At 48.4% G+C, this 20,030-nt stretch overlaps 1 protein-coding gene across 1 annotated transcript in view; it reads right to left on the bottom strand.

Annotated features, from left to right (window-relative positions):
* The window catches only part of SIAH3 (siah E3 ubiquitin protein ligase family member 3), a 45,363-nt gene extending 27,595 nt beyond the window's left edge, over positions 1–17,768 (bottom strand). Inside the window, exon 1 of the mRNA XM_010583405.1 lies at positions 17,634–17,768. Coding sequence (XP_010581707.1) covers positions 17,634–17,768 — 135 coding nt within the window. The remainder of the gene's footprint in view (positions 1–17,633) is intronic.
* Between the last annotated feature and the right edge of the window lie 2,262 nt (positions 17,769–20,030).

The following is a 20,030-nucleotide window of genomic DNA, read 5'->3' as shown; positions in this document are numbered from 1 at the left end:
AAAAAAGTAAAGGAGCAATCTGGCAAAAACGGGGCAGGGGGAGGATGCTGCAGCTCCCGTGGGAAAGCCGTGGAGAGAGCTGGGAGTCTGCTGTGGGAGGTAGGTAAGTGGTGGGTGCAGACATCGCTGGCTTTTACAGAATGCTGAAGCACCAGTTGGGGGTTTTGCAAGCTGGGGTGACTTTCACGAAGCCTCAAAGGGCGAAAAGTGCTGATCCAGCAGTCGAGATGAGCTGTAACCGCACCTGCGAAAGCTGGTGGAGAGAGGAGCACAGGGAAAAGCCGCCGTGGAGGGAACAGGCTGATGCGGTGAGCACCAAGGGAATGTAAGGCTATTGCAAAACTATCCTGAGGAAGGGGAGTCTCACTGAATCGATACAAGCCTCTATTGTCGATCAGCTGTAATTGATTTTTGTGGGGTTATTTCATCGCCTCCCCTCCAACCCCCAGCAAAGTTACTCTGGTTTTTACAACAGACGCAGGGTTTCTGTGGGGATATCAAAGTTCTCCTGAGCAGGAGGGAGGGGTTACTTAATTTCCAGGCTTTTGTGTGGGATCTCAAGTTGCTGCTATTTGTTAACATTCAGGAAAAAGAAAATACTGAACAACATCTTCCCAGCTTCCCCAAAGCATTCCAATGTAGCCTTTTTTTCTGCTGACAGTACCATTTCTAAAAATACTACATTTTGCCCATAGACATGTGATCTCTGTCGATGAAAGTCATTGTGTCCAAATTAGAGGTCTTTCTAAAAGACTTCAGGGAGCTGAAGTTAAGGTCTTAAGCTCCTGAGAAAGGATCTTGGGTTTGGATTTGTGCAGCTGGCCTGGTTAGGTTGCCGTAAGAGCCTTTTCTAGCTTTAATGGATGTGAATTTCTGTCTGGGAGGCAAGAAAATGTCACTGTGCCTTCACAAAAGCTTCACCCTGGGTCATGCCAGGGAAGTTTCAAAACGGGATCCCTCCTTTTGCCTGCCCCTGCCGCCGGCTTCGCAGGCTCCCTCCAGATGCTTGTCCTCAGTGATGGATGCTCTGAGTACGCAAAGTCAGTGACAAGCGGTGGAAAATCCGCAGCCTCGCGACTCCCACTTCATTTAGGCCAAAGAAGACACAAGCGTGATGCCCCGCAGTTCCTGGGGTTGGTGGCTAAGAGGCAGCTCAGCGATCCCAGGGGACGGGGGTATAACCTTCATTTGAGGGACCCGGGAGAACTACATCCCTACCTCAGAAATGGAAGAGCCATTTAACTTGTGCGATTCCCATCTTGTCCAGGGAGCTACAGCAGAAGGAACCCTTGAAGGACCACCCTTTTGCTAGACCCTGACAGACACAAATTCCCTTCCCAATTAGTATTTGTTAGCTTGTATATATTGCTTAACCCAGATCTGATGCACAGAAATGTGTTGTTCGTGGTAACAGTCTCCTCTCATTTGATCACGACAGGCCGGGAGTTTTATGAAAGTCTTTGGTACCTGCTGTGTCTACAGAAGACTTGATTTATGGTTCGCTTAATGAACGTTGTTCTATTGCATATTGATTTTCTGTGTGGTTAATAGTTTAACTTAAAAACGATGTGAAGGCCGTAACTACGTTAAGCCTGTATGAACAGCAAAACACCCTGACATACTAAAGCAAAAAACTGTGGCTGACCTGCAGCTGGTGCATCCTCTCTCTGAGAACCTGCTTAAGCATCATAGCTAACACGTTCTCCGAAATAATTTTTCTCAGAGGTGAGCTCATAAGCAAGCTAATTAAATACCAAATTGGTTATCGCGGGTGCATTTACTGGGCATGAAAGAGCGATGCATCTCTGACATTTCCCTCTGTAAATATGTTTTAAATAAGTCGTGGGTAGTTAATTACCATATTGTAAAATTAAGGCAAATAGATGTATTTTGGATGCTATAAGGCAGCTGCTTTATGGTAATTAAATAACACCAATGGATTATGCTTAGATAAAAATTCTGGAAAATCAGGAGCATCACATCACAGTATAGCATTTATTGCTTCCCCAGGCGTAGCTTCTGGATTAGAGGAGACGCAGAGAGTATGTCCACATTAGCAACGAGGGCAGCACAGAGCAGGCAGGAGGGGGCTGGTTTGCAGCAAGCTGTTCTATTTTGGGGATGACCTGTCTGCACCCCCTCCTTCCTGGCCGTGAAGCTTGGGGTGGCTTCCAAAACTGCACATACACCACAGTTTGCTTCCCACCGGGAATGCCATGCCACAGGGCACTGCTGCAGGCTTGGGACCTCGGGGGTCCCTGCACCCCTGCTGCTCTTGTCCAGAGAAGGATTTACCCCCTTGAGCACATGAATTTCTTTCCTTCTTCAGCTTTGGGGCTGGGTTTGAGAGGCAAGCCCACCAGAAAGGCACCTGCTCTTGCTCCTCTCTTTGCTTTGCAGCTAGAGCAGCCACCCCGCGTTGATGGGATTTGTGCCTTTTTGGAGATTTGGCCATGACACTGACTTGTATCCAAGATGCAGTTCAACTGGTCACATAGCCTGGCCAGCACGTGAGTGGCCTTAGCCTTATCTTGCACACTGGAAGCGAAGGTAATACACACAAAAAAATTCATTTGGAACAGTGAGGGCCTCGGTACTCACTTCCTATGGTGACAGATATCTGGAAAATTAAGTTCCCTGGCAGGACAAAGGAAGATCTTGCCTTTGACCACATAGAACATGTACATCTACTATTGCCTGACATGCCACTCCATTCTCATTTTACCCTGTCCTAAGGCAATGCACAGCACCCCCTTGAATTTTATGCCAGTTAAGAACCTCCTGAAGATCACCGAGCTGACAAGTTTTTCTATTTGCTGTGTGGCATTGGGACATTTTCTACAAGAATTAACCCCCGCCCCCGGAATTAAAGCCCAGAGACTGGATGGCTGTACTACAGACACTGCGATTTCTGCCTCTGCTTCAGCACTAGGAATTCATCATGCTTGGGACCGAACGAGGCACAGTGTAATAGTTGTTGTGCATAGGGAACCACCAATAAAACCCAAAGTGATAAAGGGCATTTTTGTTTATCAGTGAGGATAAGTCTGGCAAATACTCCCACACACTTATTTTTTTTATCGGGTCATTGGTGTGGTGAAGCCTAGATGATTTATGATTGACCTCCCAAGGGTTTTGCCTTTGCCGGGGAAAAGCACAGAGGCTGCTGCACTGACACACGCTTCTCCAAAGCACTACCTTCAACCTTGACCTAGGTGGCTGAATTTCACTCTGGTCAGAAGCTGAAATTAAAAGGTGCCAACTTTGCTCTCTTTGTCAGGGAAAAAGTCAAGACATCGGTGCAAATCTGCCCCGAAACCCCAGTGCACGATGACAAAGGAGGTTTTGGGGCTGCGCATGCCTCGTGGTGTCTACCTCAGACCATCATTTTCTGCCCACCTCCACCTCCTCCCGTGGTCCCGGGTGGAGCGGGGATCCTCCGCTTCCCCCCCGAAGGCAGGCGGGGACGGCGTGCTGCGTAATGCTGAGGCGGCATGATTGCTTCGTTCCCTCTCAGCGGTGGCTGCATATTAACTGTGGATTGATGAGCCCTCTAAGTATTACTTAATGCTCCTAAAATACTTTTTATTTTCTACTTACAGTATAATCATCATTAAGGGATTAAGGTAAAAAAAATTATAAACTTAGGTGGCTACAATTAAGCTTCGGCATCCTCATTTTGGGTCTTACATATTTACAGCCCGGCTGTGAGATCGGAAGAGTGTACCCCCCAGCCTTATTGACACCAAAAGGATCAGCGGCTTCGCAGTATTTATGACAACAGGACCAGTTTTGCTGACGGGTCCCTCGCACACATACAGCAGCTTAACCTACAGCAGGAGATTTGACTATTTTGGCCTCCATCCCAAACCACCTAACTGACTTTGGAGAACGTTGTCCCCCACCTCATTTACAGAGAGAAAAACCAAAGGCACAGACGCCCGTGGAGCATCCCAGCTAGCTGATCCATCCCCTCCTCCGCAGCTCCAGCGAGACGATGGACCCGCTGCAGCGTGTGGATGCGCCCGTTGGGTTTGGAGGCAGATAAACCACGACGCCTTGGCAGGTTGCTGCAGCGAACGGCTCCCGTCTCCTGCAGGGCTTATTAGTTCAGGCACAGCACCCGCCTAATGCAGCTATTTATCCGTTAGGCTCAGCCTGGCTCGTATCCAGCTTCTGCTCCGTCCTTTCCCCGTGCCCCAGCTCCTGGGGCGAGCGGAGCAGGAGATGGGCAGCCTGCCGGTGCTGTTGGGGAGCTCCAAGGCTGTGTTTGTACACGGAGGGGAAAAGCGGTTTTGGGAACAGAGGTGAGCACAGCAAGCTCTCCGTCACCGTTAGCTGTAGCCTGGGCTCAGAGCGTTGGGTCAGTCATCACCGAGAGCTCTCCAAGGAGCTCAGCCTGATTTTGCCCATGAACTCAGGAGCAGATGCTCACTGGATGGGTGTTGGGGACGCCTGGTGAGCCCCACCAAGAGGTAGGGTTGTTCCCCACCAGGGAAACAAATTATCCGCAAAACTGGACTTAGGCTGGTAGGAATTCTCGACCGCAGAGGGCTGGACCAGGTTCTTGCTCATCTTTCAATGCTCAGCTATTTCCAAACACCAGGTGGCACAGGTCTTACCGGAGTGCCTGAGCTGTAATTACGGGTCAGCCAGGACTGGAACTGGCTGCAACCCACTGCGTGACTTGCCTGTAGAGAGCATCAAGGTCCTTTTCCATGAAAAACAACTCAGAAGCTACTTGATCTGCAAGTTTCTTCTATGTTGTAAAAGTCAAGAAGTAAAAGTTACTATTACAAAAAACTGCTGAAAGGCTGCTTTCAGCATCAATTAATTTTCCCTATGAGTGAGTAAAGAAAAGGTCTTCCCTTCCCCAACATCTGCTTCATCAGACTGAGTTCTCTTGCTATAGGCTGTTGATTGGCCTCTGGCAAATTAAAGTTGCTTTAGTTAAAGCAGCAAATAGGCAAAATACCCAGATGCAGCCTGGATTTATCTGTGAACTGGGATGTTCTTTTCTAATCACTGGCTTCTTATTTAAAAAATCATTAAAAGCTTAAAAATTATTAAGAGATACCTCACCAGTAAGCTCATGTTTAGCTGCAACACTAAATTACCTCCAGTTGCCTTATGAAGCTCCTGGAGATTAAGCTGGCTTCAGATCTGTTTTCTGATAGTGCCTTCATCTTTTACCAACAGCCTGAAAGAAAATTCAGTCTTTATAATCAGTTATTTACAAACCAGGGGTTATGTTTGTGCAACCTTGCATGACCTTAACATTTTTGAGTCTCTTTTTTGAAATATTTTCTATGGCAGAAGAAACTCAGTAAAAGTTTTATTTTATTTTTAAAGCTGTATTATTTCCTGTATGATTTAGACCCTTGAGACTCCAGGCAGGAATTGTAATTGGACAAAAGATTCCAGTTTGTCTGTAAGGGGGAAACCAGACGAAGCAATGGTGAATTATTGCAAGCATTTGTGTCTGTATTCCTGCCACACTTTAAATCTTGACCTGGGCATAGCCATGAATTGTCTGCAAGTAAACACACCCCTATTTGTAAGGAACGTGCTCCTGCTGCATTGCTGCCTTCTTTGAATTTGCATTCTGGCGAGGTTGGCATGTGGCTGTGGAAAATCTGTCTTTTCACCCATTCCTAAAAGCACAGATAACGAAAGGTCTAAACCTGGGTACATGTCTTGAGGCAAATATTTATATGGGATACTGCTTGACTCAAGAAGGGTAAAGAGGTCCCCCCAAAAAAGGTCTGCCAGAATGATGGCAGAGATGAAACTAAATGAGCCAGACAAGCCCCTGACCACATCACAACCATTTTGTAGGAATGTGAGGAGAGAAAATGAAACGCAAACGTCTCCCCCAAGCCAACAAACCTTAAACAGCAGCAAAACATTTTTCAAGGACCGATGCCTCAGTCTCCTGTCAGATATCCCCTGGTGAAGCTTGCTACAGTGGCCTAGGACATTCCTGATGCCAGTGCTTGCACGAACACTGCCAGGAGTCATGTTTGTTCCCACAGCCAAGACAGCAAAGGGGAACACGTCCCTGCATTTCAGCTGCCTCTTCTATCCGACGTACTAATGCAAACTCTTTTAATAAACCCACAAAGGCTTGTGAAATGGGTTGGGGGTGGTGTGAGGACCAAGCTTTATCTCCCCCTCTGCTGCCCCTGCACCAGGGCAATGACAGCTTTTATGGGACCAACAAAATCATGGATGATAGGAATATTTTACGCTGCCCCAACAAAATACAGGTCACCCACAGACTTCCATACCGCAAACCATGAGCTGGCCTAAAAAGGCCGGGTAAACCAGCATTTCCTCACCTCTAGTGATGTTATCTCATTCTAAGTCACTGTGTAGCACCTCTGGTTTTCACTGACCAAAGATAAACAGAAACAGACTCTGTCGAGCCTGGGAGCAGAGCTGGAATCCAGGCAGGGAACAGAAATGACACTACCTAAGTAGCCTCTCTGCTTTGTACCTCTTTGCACAGCTAATTAACACAGCTCGCACGCCAAAAAGCGGGTCTGAAGCATTAGGGATCCTGCCATGGGGGGAAAGTACTCATGAAGCAGTTAATTGAATAAACCCAGGGAAAGTTTGCTCTGCTGGCAGCCATCCCATAAGGAGAACGGCAGGCAGATTTGTCCAAGTGGATTATTTGCTCCACGTTATTTGTTCCACTCAGGGCTCTTCAGGAACATGTTTACCCTTGTGCCATGGTGCAAAGTCTTTTCTGGTAGGTGTTGAACAATCTGTCCTCTCCCCCTCAGAGTTTATTCTGTGTTGCTTGTAATTACCAATAAGGGTGCTTATCCCAAAACATATTCTGAAGTATGTCTTGCTCTCTTTTGCCATCCCTCATCTGCCACAGTGACCTCCTTTCCAATCCAGACTGATTTCATTAGCTGGTAATATCCCTGGGCTTTGGAATACCATAGGGATTTGCATTTCTGATGAGTTTAAATTACCAGATGCTTGTGTAACTGGTATAGCTCCAGACTTTTTCACCGGTGTCAGTCTCCTGAATCCTTGGATTCCCCCATGTGCCCCACATGTCTGTCTGTCTGTCTGCCTTCTTCATCCCTTTCAGGTGTGTCTTTCAGATATGACTTTGGCTTGGTCGTTGTTGAGGCAAACATTCGATGATTGCTCTTGAAACCCTTATTTTGCTACACCCCTTCTTGCACACCAAGCTCTGTTTTTACACAGGGTTGCAGGGTCAGAACAATTCAGGTGGGAAAGGACCTCTGGGCATCGCCTTGTCCAACCCCCGCTCAAAGGACAGTCAACTCCAAAGATAGGTCAGGTCGCTCAGGGTCCCATCAAGTTTTTGAAATCTCCAAGGACGCAGATGGCAGAGCCTCTCTGGGCAGCCTGTGCTAGTGCCTCACCACTCCCATGAGGAGGACTTTTTGCCTTATATCTAGTCAAAATATCCCTTGTTTCGGCTTACATCTGATCCTTGTTGTCCTTCCAGCGTGCATCTGTTGGAAGACTCTGGCTCTGTTTTCTCTATACAGTCCTGTTAGTTAATTGTAGATTGAAATTCCCTTTTTTTCTCCAGGCTGAGCCAGCATATCCCTCATCCTCTCCTCCTCCTTCCCACGCTCCAGCCTCCGACCAGCTTGGTGTCCCTCCCTGGGCTTGCTCCTCTGTGTCGGTGCCTTTTCTGTGGTGGGGAACCCCAGACGGGACCCAGTACTCTGGACGTGGTCTCACAAGCTGCACTCCTGGTTCCAGTCCTGCTAACACAGCCCAGGATGACGTTGGCCTTTGCCACAAGGGTACATTGCTGGCTCGTGTTCACCTTGTCCACCAGGATCCCTTTGTCTTGCCTGGCAATGGCGACAGCCCCCATGCTTTAGTCCCTTGCTTTGCCTGAAATTCTCTGTTGTCAGTTAGTCCAAAAAATTTATTCCCTACTTTTTTCTTGGTGAGAAGTTCCTTCTAGTAGAAATAAATTGAAAGCTCTCACCCTGCAGTTATGTCGCCAGACCTTGTTTTGCTATATTCTGAAATCTCCTCTGAAATCTTGCTTTTGCGGAGTGGAAAGAAGGCTGTCGTACCAGAACATGTGTAAAATAGTGGTCAGTATATATATACTTGCTGTTACTGTGCCCAGACTTTCTGGATTTATCTTAAGGAGACAATTATCCAAATTGGGTTTTCTTTTGCATAAGTCAAAGGAGCTGTAGGGTATTAGTGGAGTTCATTTCATCTAACTGCAGCTAGACAAAAGTGACATATCCATCCCAAGCTAGTTTTCTGGCTTCCTTGATTGTCAGTGGCAAGAAAGACAGTTGTCCTTTGAGGACAGTTCATCTCACTGATCCTAGACTCCAAAAGATGTTGCACCACAGAGGTGTCCTCAGCTCTCAGGTAGTACAAGTAGGGAACTCGCAGTACTGCCCCACAAGCAAAGCCTGGCCCCACTGGTCTATAATGTGCCTTTTCATACCATGGGGGTCCAACCAGCAGAGATAACACTTCCCTGCATGCAGCCAAGCATCCTCATCTGAGCAGGCGTTGCAATGCAGCAGCGAGACATCCAGGCTCGCTTCCCTATTAAAGAGGAGAATGTCTTCGGTCCACCCTGTGCTCTTCAAAAGAGATGGATAAATTTGCTGGACTCCAGCAGCTTTTCATATGGTCTTTTGCTGGTTGAAGTTTGATAATTTTTAGAATAAGTATGTCTGAGTAAGGGTCTGATCCTGCAAAATATACATAAATTTGAATCTGTGCACATGCTTGATACTGAACCCCTGAGTTCAGGGCACTACGGTGATCATTCCCCCACTTGCTGCCATCTTGCTGTTTCTATTTCAGCTTCTTATTCCTGCAAAGCCTGAAGGTGACCTTAATCACCCCCTTACCCCAGCTGCCCTACGTAATCCCTGTGTGGTGGTGATTTACTCCATTTTCACACTTATTACTTTGCTTATTTTCCACATGGCAGTCCCTAAGAGTGGAAGAACATTTTCATCCTCTGCTGATGTGGTTTTCTGCTCTGTAGCAGCTGCCTCCTTGCTCATCTATAGTGTTTGTTTTCTGCACAAGGGGACGTTACTGATTTCATCCTTTTTCTGTCTCATTTATGCTCCATTTCTCTGTTTCTCTTTCTATTTCAGCTGGCACTTGATGTGAGAGAGTGTGTGATCTTGTGTTGAAGATATTTACAAGGACCTGTGTCTCTTCTCCACCATGAATTTCCCAGGGGTTGATGGGCAATTCACCAACCATTCTGGAGCTTAATATTTCCATGTGTAAAATACCAATAACATCACTAAAGCTGTGCAGATGATTTATTTTTTACTGGAGAGGCCAATCTGGAAGGAAAAGGGATTTCAGTTTGGATCAGCTCAGAACAAAATTGCTCTAGAAGAAAAGACTAGAACCGAAAGCACTACATCTGGTATGGAAACAACTGATTAATTCTTTTCCAAGGTTGTTTCAAACATTTCTACCTTTTGAAAAAAAAGTACACCAAAATAAACACGCAAAGTATTCAGGGTTCTCTGCTGTGACACTTTCATGTTGTTGCTCAGACTGAAGGGGAGAGTTAAAGATGAATCCATTAATGTTACATAAGATGCTCCGAAATGCATCTAAATAAATAAAAGTGCTTCAGCTTGTACACTGTGTATGTGTCAGGCAATTCGTCGGCAGTGCCAGGATGCTCTTCCCTCTGGAGGAGAACGCTGTGGGAGAGCCAAGCAGTACTGCAGGTGGCTATTAGCAGCAGGTCACCCAGAGCAATTTTCAGGACATCTTCATGCACAAGTGAAATTTTGCCGTTCAGCACAGCCCGCAGTAATCCCTAGAGGTAAGAGCTTTGTGGGAGGTTGTGAAAACCAGCTAAGGCCACTGCTCTGCCCAACTGCTTGCTCCTGCAGCATGGAAGCAGGAGGGACATGTGCCTATTTCGGCAGTGCACGCAGCAGACCGCCAGCTTAAATCCCTGCTGCAAGTGGATTTGCTTTGCTACGCCGAAGCAGAAGGAAGATATTCTCTTTTGCCAGCACCGGCGAAGGGATCATGATCATGGTTCTCTGCGCTGGGTGGACAATGGGTGGCCGTGGCACCTCCAGCTGGACCTGCCCGCTCGAGCTCCGATCCAGTGCACGATGGCAATTAGATTTTGCAGGCATGTAAGGCACTTGGCTTCCTTGCCAGCTGCATCTGCGAGTGGTGACAGCAATGTTTCGCTGTTTTTTGTAGCTCCCCTCATCTTGCTGGCGATCATTTTAAAGAGGGACTTCATCTGTCAGTGGGGAAATTGGTGGCACCAAACAAGCTGAGGAGTGAATGATTGTGATTTTTTTCTGAAAGAGCTTGGAGGAAAATAAGAGATCCAAAGTTGCAGTGAAGTTAATGATGCTTTCCTTTCAGCAAGAGTAAAAAAAGCACAAAATTAGGTTACTGAATGACAGAGGAGGAGAATCTTTTGCTTTAAGACTTTGGTATAGCAGGGAAAGGGCAGGATGAGAAGGAACAATAGCGCAGAAGAAAAGGTACTTAACAAAAAGAGACAAGCTATGGAAAGAAAGAAAAGTAATGCAGTCTGATAAGGTGTTTAATGTCTCAACAGCCGTGCTTTTCATTTCCAAATAGAGCATGTGCATACAGAGGTGGGCTGGGAAGTTGCCACCACGTTCAGCCAGACCCAAGTGGAGACTTCAGGCCCAGGCTCCCCCCAGCTCCATCAGAAGCTGGACCCAAATCAGCTGAACGTGGTGGCTCAGCTCTGCTCTCCTCTGTTGCAAAAATCACACCGAAAGCAAGCCCAGTGTATTACCTAAATCTTGTCTAGCTCTCCAAAGGAATTCTCTCCTTTTTGGTGGCGTGCGTGCCTCCTGGCACCCACTCCAACACCTCCAAGGAGGACCATGGCTCTGGACCACGCCATGCCGGTGGCAATGCCATGGAGAGATGCTGAGGGCAGTCCATCACCATCATTGCTCCCATGGTCATCGCTCCCACCGTGCCAGGGGAGCAGCAGTCCTTTCCACCCCAGCCTCCTGCAGGCAGGAGAGCGTGGCCGTGTCCTCCCACGCTCCTCACCGCCTCACTCAGTCCCCGGTAAAGCTGGGTAGAGACTGTCCTCCCCTCCAGCACCCTCTGAAATTATTGCAGGATTTACATTTTTTCCCCCCCTCTTCTGCACCCGGCTGAGAGACACTGATTGCCTGTTGTGATGGGGAGGCTTTGGGGCTGCCAGGAGGGACCCAAAGTCTCAGCTCTGAGCCAGACAGGACAAGGATTACGGGTTTTCTATGGCATAAGAAGCACCGAAGACCTGGGGAGACAGGGCACAGCCACAGCAGCTCCTTTCCCTTGCTTTACCAGAGCTCTCAGGATCTGCTGTGCTTCCTTTAAACTCACTTTCTTGGATTACTTAAGAACCTCAGATTGTCTCTGAGAAAAAAAGGAAGTTTCTAAGTGCCCCCTCCCCAGCTAAGTGTGCTGGCAGGTCTTTGATACCAGGAGAGAATCTTAAACAAAAATTTATACTCTGTAAATTCTGAATTTGAGGCAAAATTCACAATGCTTGGGAACCCATCCTGGAACTTTTTAACATCCAAGGTTTGCAGGACCATATTCTGTGCTTAGGGTCTCTACTGAGGCAACCAGCAACGTGTGTTAATTAATGCCAGTTGTGGGAATGTCTGGGGGTGACTTACATCTGCTGGGAAGCAGACTGAGACCTCACCACTCATTTCATGTAATCAAGGCTTACATTAAAGTGTCCCTCTTTCCTCTGCACCCCATGTGTTAGCCACAGCAATTGTTTTGGGGCAGTATTTCTCCCGAGGGAGGTATCTGGGCCGTTATGTCTAACCCAAAAGGCTGCACTGGGAAATTCTTGATCTACTGAGCCATATCAGAGTGGGTGGATTACAAAGCAGTATGTGGCGGTGTCTGATGGCTACTCCTCACCCTGCTGTCAAACACCTTGTCGAGGGAAGAGGCATTTCTGTAATATTAAAATAACGGCACTCTCTTCCATTGATAACATCCGACTTGAAACGTCCTGCAACCAGGTCAGGTTTATTATTGAAATTCACCCTCAAAATCAAACGTCGGTAGGAAAGGACTCGATGTTTACCCACTCTATCCCATCTCCAGAGCTGTACCGTGACAGGCAGGGCCAGTTAACAGCGGTAATTAATTTTCTGCAGTGGGTTTGGGGTGGGAGGTGGGGAGAAGGAAGCCGGCGCATATTAACGCAGAAACTTCTGAGACGGCGGCTCTTCCCATCCCTCTCCCTCTGCCGAGGAGATGCCGTAATTGTTATTCTGGGAGACCACACTGAAGCTTGGAGCAGCCCTGCTTTGTAGCTTGGAGCAAAGCCTGTGGGTTGTGCGGGTGCATGGGTCTGTGGGCTCAGGGTTAATGGCTTACGGGAGAGGGGAGCTCCTGGGACCAGGCAGAGGCAGCGGAGGATGGGAAAAACCCCGGGAAGAGCTGCCGGAGCATGTTCTGCCTCTCCTCCGCAGAGCACCGGTATGGGTCACATCTGCAGGCAGCTGTGGACGCGTGGACGGAGGCTCCCGGCATGCTCGTGGTCAAGCTCGTTTCCAGTTTGGCCCACTGGAATCCCTTCAAATGGTGGCGGGGCTGAAGGAGGGGGTTGCAAAATGGCGCTGCTTGCTCCCTACAAAAGGATTTGGAAGTCGGAGGTGCCCAGTGCTCACCCAGCCCTGGCCCACAGCCGGGATGGGATCCGGGCGCCTTGCCCAGAGCCAGGGTTTGCAGGCAGCAGGGAGTTTTGCGGACCCTCTCGCCACAGCTGTCACGATCCTGCTGGACATTGGGGCCAAATGCCGCTTGGGATCTCCAAATCACAGCCCTGCACTGGAGATTGGAGGGTGTCTGGGCTGGGGCGGTGGCAGAGGACGTCTGGGGGCTGTTAGCAGCAGGTTTCAGAGTCCTTCTTCTCCCTTGCACCAAATAAATAAATAAATCTCGGGGGGGTATAATGCACCGTAGCACTTTAATCCTTCTGGTGATAAAGTGGATTACAATGCTATTTGGCTAGCCACCGTGCACAGAGCCAAACTGTTATAACGGGATTCAAAACCCTTCCCTAACTCAGAGCAGACACGCTTGTTGCTTTAAAAAACAGCTAGAAGACAGCTTGGCTACGTAAACCATGCTACGACCCTTTTTGAATATAAGATTCAACTATTTATGCCCTGTTTTAAATATGCTGCTTTTTGTAATTCAACAAGCTCCTTCAAGTCCTACAGAGACGGAGACGGGTGGTTTTTACAAGAACACCGCAAACACACTTTTTACAAGAACATTTTTCACGCTCTCCAAATAGTTAAAGCTGCGTTTAAAAAGCTAGTAACTCCTTGAATGAAGAAGATCTGTTTTACCCAGCCGTACACAGCACCTCGCAAAGCATCGGCACCCGGCTGGGCTGTGATTGCACTGCAGTCCCCTGCCGTGTACGTCTGGTTTTTGGGGCAGGGACCGATGCCAGCTAAGGAACGAGGACACACCGCCCACCTTCACCTTCTCCCCAGGGTGCAATAAGCAATGCTGGGAGGAATTGCTCTTAACAGGGGGAAAATGCAAAAGAATTCACTGAGCCTCATCTCCAAAGGGACCAGCAAAGCCGGCTCGTTTCTTCCACGCGCATGGAGCACCTTAAAACTTGCCCTGCGTGCTGGGTTCTGCAGCCAGCAGCATGAGCAGTGCTCCTCTAATTAATACGTCCTTGGAAGGAGCTGCCACTTAGCTGGGGAACTCTGTTGCCTGGCCGTGTTTCTCCAAGGGGAGACATCAGGGCGACCGTACGCTTGAAGGAAGACAGGTTATGAGGTAATGCATCTAATGTGATCGAGAACGAAGGTGACTGATAGAAGTGCGGTAAATACGTGATTTTTCTCTGCTCGGCAAGTGAATTTTCATCCCAGCATAGCACCACGTCGTAAGGTGCCGCTGCCACACCTGGGAAAGCTCGTGGGAGGACAAAGAGCAGAAAGCGGCAAGAAGGACAAAGAGGCTCCAAAACACCCCCCCCTGCAAATCTCCCCCCCTCCATTCATACCCCTGCCAAACAGGCAAACGGGGGGTGGCGGTTGCAAAATTGTCTTTCCTCGTTTAGAGCCGCCTGTGTCAGCCTGTCATGCTCAGGGAAAATAGTGGCAGATCAATAGAGGTGTCTGCGCTGACACTTTTACCGTCTTCTCCTTTAAGATACACTGAATCGCTCATCAGCCTTCCCAGTTAACAAGCCTTTCAGTGGGAAGAAAGACACAGGTTTGTTTCTAAGCGTGCGCTTCTCTGCCAACCTCCAGACCTCTCATAAAGGAAGAGGTAAGCGATGGACTCTGGTCACGGTCAGAGATCTGGGCTGTGACAGCATGCTGACATAACTTTACTGGAGAGCCCTCCAGTCTAGCTATGGGTCTGTGACAGCAGAAGCTGGTGCAACCTTTCCCTGGAGGGTACCAGGGCTCCCCTGCTCTCTGCCCTTCACCGAGTCCTTTACGTGATGCCCAATTTCTGACACACAACATTTCTGACACCAACCATGGGTCCCCGGCGTGGGCTGGACCCCACCACCATCCCTGAGCGCTCCTCTGGATGGAAGGAGCGAGAATGGAAGTCCTGCTGCAATTTGACTTTAATGGAGTTATGCACCTTCGCACTGATTGAAGACCTGACCTATGTGAGGGGTGTCAACGTGCATAATCACACCAGAATACGATGCCTGTCATTTATCATTTGCACCAGTCGGCCAGGAACCCCTTCACCCGGGTGCTGTGGAGATATGGAATAAAATAATCTCTTTGCAAAGAGCTTACAATTTTGGAGTAAGCACAAACATTTAAGCCTTGAAGGGAAGGGAGAGAAACGACATTGCTCCTAGCCCTCGTTTCCTAGCAGGCTTGTATTCATCGACCAAGAACCTTAATACAGTTTTCACTCCACTTGTCAATTGTTAAGATAGATCTGGGGGCTGTCAACAAAATGTTACAGTTGAAATGACCCAGCTAGAAATAATAGACTATGAAACATCAAAGTAGTCATAATACTCTAAACCATCACAGAGGAATACATTCGGCCCTTTCGTTTTTAATGGTCCCTCGGGTGTCCTTTGGTGTACAGGACAGTTTGGGGGAGATTTCCCTGTCCCAGCTTCAGAAGTTTCTGCACCAGGTTGCTGGGGGGAGGAACCACAGCCTCCCTGTGCATCCCCGGGGGAGAAACGCGCACCCCGAGCAGCAAGTTCATCTGGCTTGTCTCCGACACCGGTTTTTGGACAAGGTGCCTTGCCGGCTGGAGGTGACCACCTCTCCACCACCAGGCAAGAGGTGGTGGGGCGAGATGTCTTCTCGCTCGGGGACAACAGGCTCCTACCACTGGCGGGTGGGCACCCATAGAGCAGTGATGGGCACAAAGGGGTTCGTCCGACCCACCCGTCTCTTTTGGGTGCTGGCACAAAGCGGTGGTGAGTTCCTTACAGAGCCGGTGGGAAACCAAAGTGAACACCTTGGGAGAGGATCAGAGCTGAAGCCCACCATATTTACCCAGCTGGGAGTGAGCTGGGTAACTCGGGAGCACCTTCAAAGCATATTTCACTTTACAGTCAGAGGGGTTTTTTCAGAGCAGAGAGGTTTCGTGTCAGCTTGTCCATCTGCCTGATGTCTCAAGAGGCCCATGTGGGGAAACACGTGCCAGCGGGTTCCCACTGCAATCCTATCGGGGGAGCACCTCCCACCCAGGTCAAGATGATTCTCAGTGGGGCTTCACTGGCACATTGGACCTTCTCCTAGAGGCTCCCGTTTGTTTCCGAGAGAGTTTTCCATCCAATGCCTACTTTCAAGAGCTGCCAAGGCAGTACCGAGATTGCTCGTCTCTCTACCAGGCTTTGGATCTGAGCAGTGAAGAGCTTGGCCATGGGGGATTTTAATAAACCAAAATGCCCTATGTGTTTAACAGAGAGGAACAGAAGCATCAACTTTGTTTTGGTATGCTCAAAGGTAAAATGCTGCAGCTCCTACAATAGCAAATCTGCAACTTGAGAGGACCTGAACTGATAGAGTCAGGTCTAGTCCTAGATACCAGTGGAGCAGTCAGTGGACACCCCTCTGTGTGTTTATGGGACCTCATCAGACAAAGCCACTGGCACTGAAATTGTGTTGTGACCTTCAATAACCTTTTTTCTGCCTTTTTTTTTTTTTTAAATAATTAAAATTACAAATGAAAGTAGCAGGCGACAGCCACATAAAAGGGGTCGAGCACAGAAGCATTCATTTACAAAATCTCCCCATGCACTTAGGAAAGCGGCTATTTCTTTTAGCCATTCGCATGGCCAGATCCTTTCAGATAATGACAGGGCTGCACGGGGTTTTTTTTTTTTAAATATGTCAGCGGAGGACCATGATGCCGGGAGATGGGAGCCCGCACCGGAGCAGTCCGTCCCCCGGGAGTGTCTGCCCTGGCCGGCAGTGCTCGCCGGGCTGAGCACAGTCTTACAGGGAAATCCTCCCGGAGCTGGCAGCCTGGTAGAATCAACATCTCCCTGCCTGAGTGCAGCCTGAGACTGGAAATACAACTCTGGAAAATCTGCCTTTTTTTTGGGGGGGGGGGGGGGATGCTGCTCTGAAGAGGGATTTACCCCATCAACGGACCTCCGGGGGACCTGCAGCTCGGGAAAGATGCTCCCCGCAACCCCTCCGAGTTCATCGCAGGGAGCCCAGCAGAGCCAAAGATAAGTTGTCCTGAATTAAATTCATTTCTGAGCTTGCGTCGGGCTAGCGGATTGACATCGCAAGTCAGGTTCGCGAGGACTTCCCACGAAACAGAAGCCACTTTGTTAAAGTTGGTCATTCGCTACCGCGATAAAGTAATTAAAGCCTCCCAGCCGCTTTCTCCCCCTGCTGCTCCTTCTCTATGTACAAACATCAGGGCTCTGGCATAGACAGAGCTGTTGACACTTTGTCAGTGAAAATCCAGAACTGTGCGAGTAAGAGAAATGTTTTTCGGGGGCTATAAATAGTTTTGCATTAAGGCAAATATATTCTGCCACCTAAAATAGATTCACCTTGCAAACGGCTTAAGGACGGTTTCGGCACCAGAGGAACGCCTTCAGACTCCGCTCAGGAGACAAAAACAGCCTTTTTCTCCCAAAAAAGCAAACAAGACCAGCAGCCGGAGATTCCTTTGCTGCGACCCCCCCCTCGCTGCTCCCCACCACCTGGCAGCATCCCGCTGTGCTTGGGAGACCACCCAGCATCCTTCCACCAAAAAAAGGACCTTAATTCATCCGGCTAACTTTTCCAATCATTTTTTTTCCCGGCCTCTCGCAACACCCGTGCTCATTCCAGGGGTGAGAGGGATGAGGAAACTTTGGGGAGGGGGAGCAGCGACTTCCCACGACGGCTTGGAGCAGCGGGTTGCTTCTCCTTCGCTCCGAAGGGAATCGCGCAGCCAGACAATGCAAACACCCTCTTTGCCAGGGCTGCAATGTGTTAACAGCACTTTCCCCTTGCTGCCAGAGCATCGTTTCGTTCCCTGCATAGAAACACCAGCGCGGGGGGGAAGGGGGGAAAGACGAGAAGCTGCCAGAAGAGAAAAAATAATTTTTGACTCACCTTTAGGCTGTGTGTTGGGTTGACGACGCAGACAAGTTGCCCGGCAGCGGAGAAAACCCTCTTTGCCTTGTAGTGCTGAAACCGCAGGTGAATGAGATCTAACACAGCCCCAAAGCACTGGGTGAAGAAAAGCATCACAACTTTTGGCGTTGCTGCTGCTGCTGGCGGTGGGCAGGGGAAGCAGCCAGGGAGCCCCTGAGTCCTTGAGCCCGGGGAGGGAGTGCGGTCGGTGAGAGCTACGCTCCGGCACGGCTTAGCATGCCTTCATATTCATCATCAAAATAAGACGGGAAGAGGCTTGCAGCAGCGGGGCGGCCAATGGAAAGGACAGAAATGTTATCCTTGAGGTCCGGAGACAGCCAATAACGAATGCCTCCCCTCCAGAAATTCCCTGATGAATTGAGCCTGGTGGAGAATGTATTATTGAACATTACCATACATCAGCACATTGCATTTATCTTGTGATTACAGCCAGTCATACGTAAGGCTGGGGAGATGTGCAGGCAAAATTGATTGCTTAACGTCTCCATTTATTAATTGCCTTAATTTAACAAAAGAGCGCTCGGATACCGAAGCTAAATGTAAGGCGCAGGGAAGGAGCTCACCAATGAAACTGTTAGAAAGTAGCAAAAATAGATTAAGCAGGCTCTGTTTTACTGAGGGAGAAAAATCAAATATGCAAAGACAGTTACAGTTCCTTGCAGGGGTTAAACAGAAGTAGAGCTCGCTATATAAATAGATTCACGTCTGTGCATTTGCAGGCTTTGATTTGGATTTTCACCACTCTGAAGTTTTCTAAATTGTATATTCTGCTACTTCACAAGAGTCCCAGAACACAACCAACATCCTGCCCCCCCCCCCCCCCCCCAAAAAAAAATAGGAGAGGTCAGGTCTCGGGTCTGGTGTAACTTGGAATAACTCCATTTAAAGTCAGCAATGTTTTCCTGATTTACACTTGCCGGTGGATCAGGTCCGTTGGACACAAAACATGGCAATTACTGGATGCTGGAACTATGAGAGCATAAAAAGGCACAGAGCATGCTTCTAAAAATAATGAAATACATGATGCATGAGAGCACACACAGAGAGAAACTTGCACTGAGGGAAAAGTGGCTTCTAAATCAACAGAATAATTAAACATGCAGAAGGCTTTTGCTTGTCATTCATCTGCATATCGGTGGGCAGGAAATTGTGAATTAGCCATTAGATCATCCTAGGCATTAAAAAGGAATTAGGGAAGTGCAAGGAAAATAACACGCGTTTGCGTATTATTACCCGTGCGTATCTCTGTTGGTGGGCAGGGATCCTTTTCGAGCCATTGACTCTCATTAAACTTGAGTCCCCATAACCGGGTTTTCCGGGAGGTGACTGCGCCAAAGCAGCCAAGGGAATCAGAAAGCACGTTCATTTCATGGGACAATCCTGTGTGATATGTTGCTCTGCTTGTTAATAAATCAAAGAGGGTTAATTTAATTAGCTCTCTGCCAGAACTTCCTATCAGGGTGCTATTTAGGCTTGCTAGCTAAGTACTCAGATGGCTTATTTAGCCTTGGTAATCCTTTTTTCCCTTCAAAGCAGAACAGATAAAAGTAGCTTTTCTTTCCTTTTTTTTTTTTCTGCTTCTTTTTAAACGTGAGCCCTGCGCTGGGGGTGAGGCTGCTGCTTCAGCCTGGGACTGGATTGTCACAACTGCCTCTTCCTAAATCGATACTGCAATACTGGCTCTGCCAGACTGCAGAGAGCCTGTGCGTAAAAAAAAAAAATAAAAAAAGGAGGCCTGTGTAGATAAATAAGTGGGAAATTGTGAATGCTGGAACAGCTGACAACACAACCCCTCCCCAAAACATTAAAGACGGGAGGAATATGTATCTTTCAGTTCTTAACATTGGCTTGTAAATGAGAACAGGGGATAATTTTTGCAGCACTGAGAGACACTTTGAGAATATTTGCAGACAGACTTGAGGACAAGTGAGTGAAATGATTTGCTTAAATGTATCCTCTTCTCTGTTCCCAAAGTAACTGCGAGCATCCAGCTATTTATTATTTACTTCTTCCTGATTTGTAGTTGGTAGCTGCACAAACACTTTATACCAGCAAATTTCAGCCTGTAAGTTAACAGTGCAATTATTCTGCCATCAAAGCCTTAAACGAGCAAAAGGTCCTTGCTATTTACGTTCGTTATTGCCACCTAAATCCCCTGGGATTATTCCTGTTTGACCGATCGACTCGACTGAAAGCCTAGGTTTTGGGGGGGCACGAAGACATCCGTGGGCAGCGGAGACGGCACCCCTCATCCCTGCTGTCCAGCCACCTCGGGGCTTTGGCAGTGCCACAGTCCAGCCACCCTGAGACCCATCTGCCTTTCTGGGGGGGCTGGAGAGGTGTCCCTGATACCAC

Source organism: Haliaeetus leucocephalus, unplaced genomic scaffold, assembly GCF_000737465.1.
Source record: "Haliaeetus leucocephalus isolate CR32 unplaced genomic scaffold, Haliaeetus_leucocephalus-4.0 Scaffold897, whole genome shotgun sequence".
NCBI lineage: Eukaryota > Metazoa > Chordata > Aves > Accipitriformes > Accipitridae > Haliaeetus > Haliaeetus leucocephalus.
This window is presented reverse-complemented; position numbering and strand designations above follow the sequence as displayed.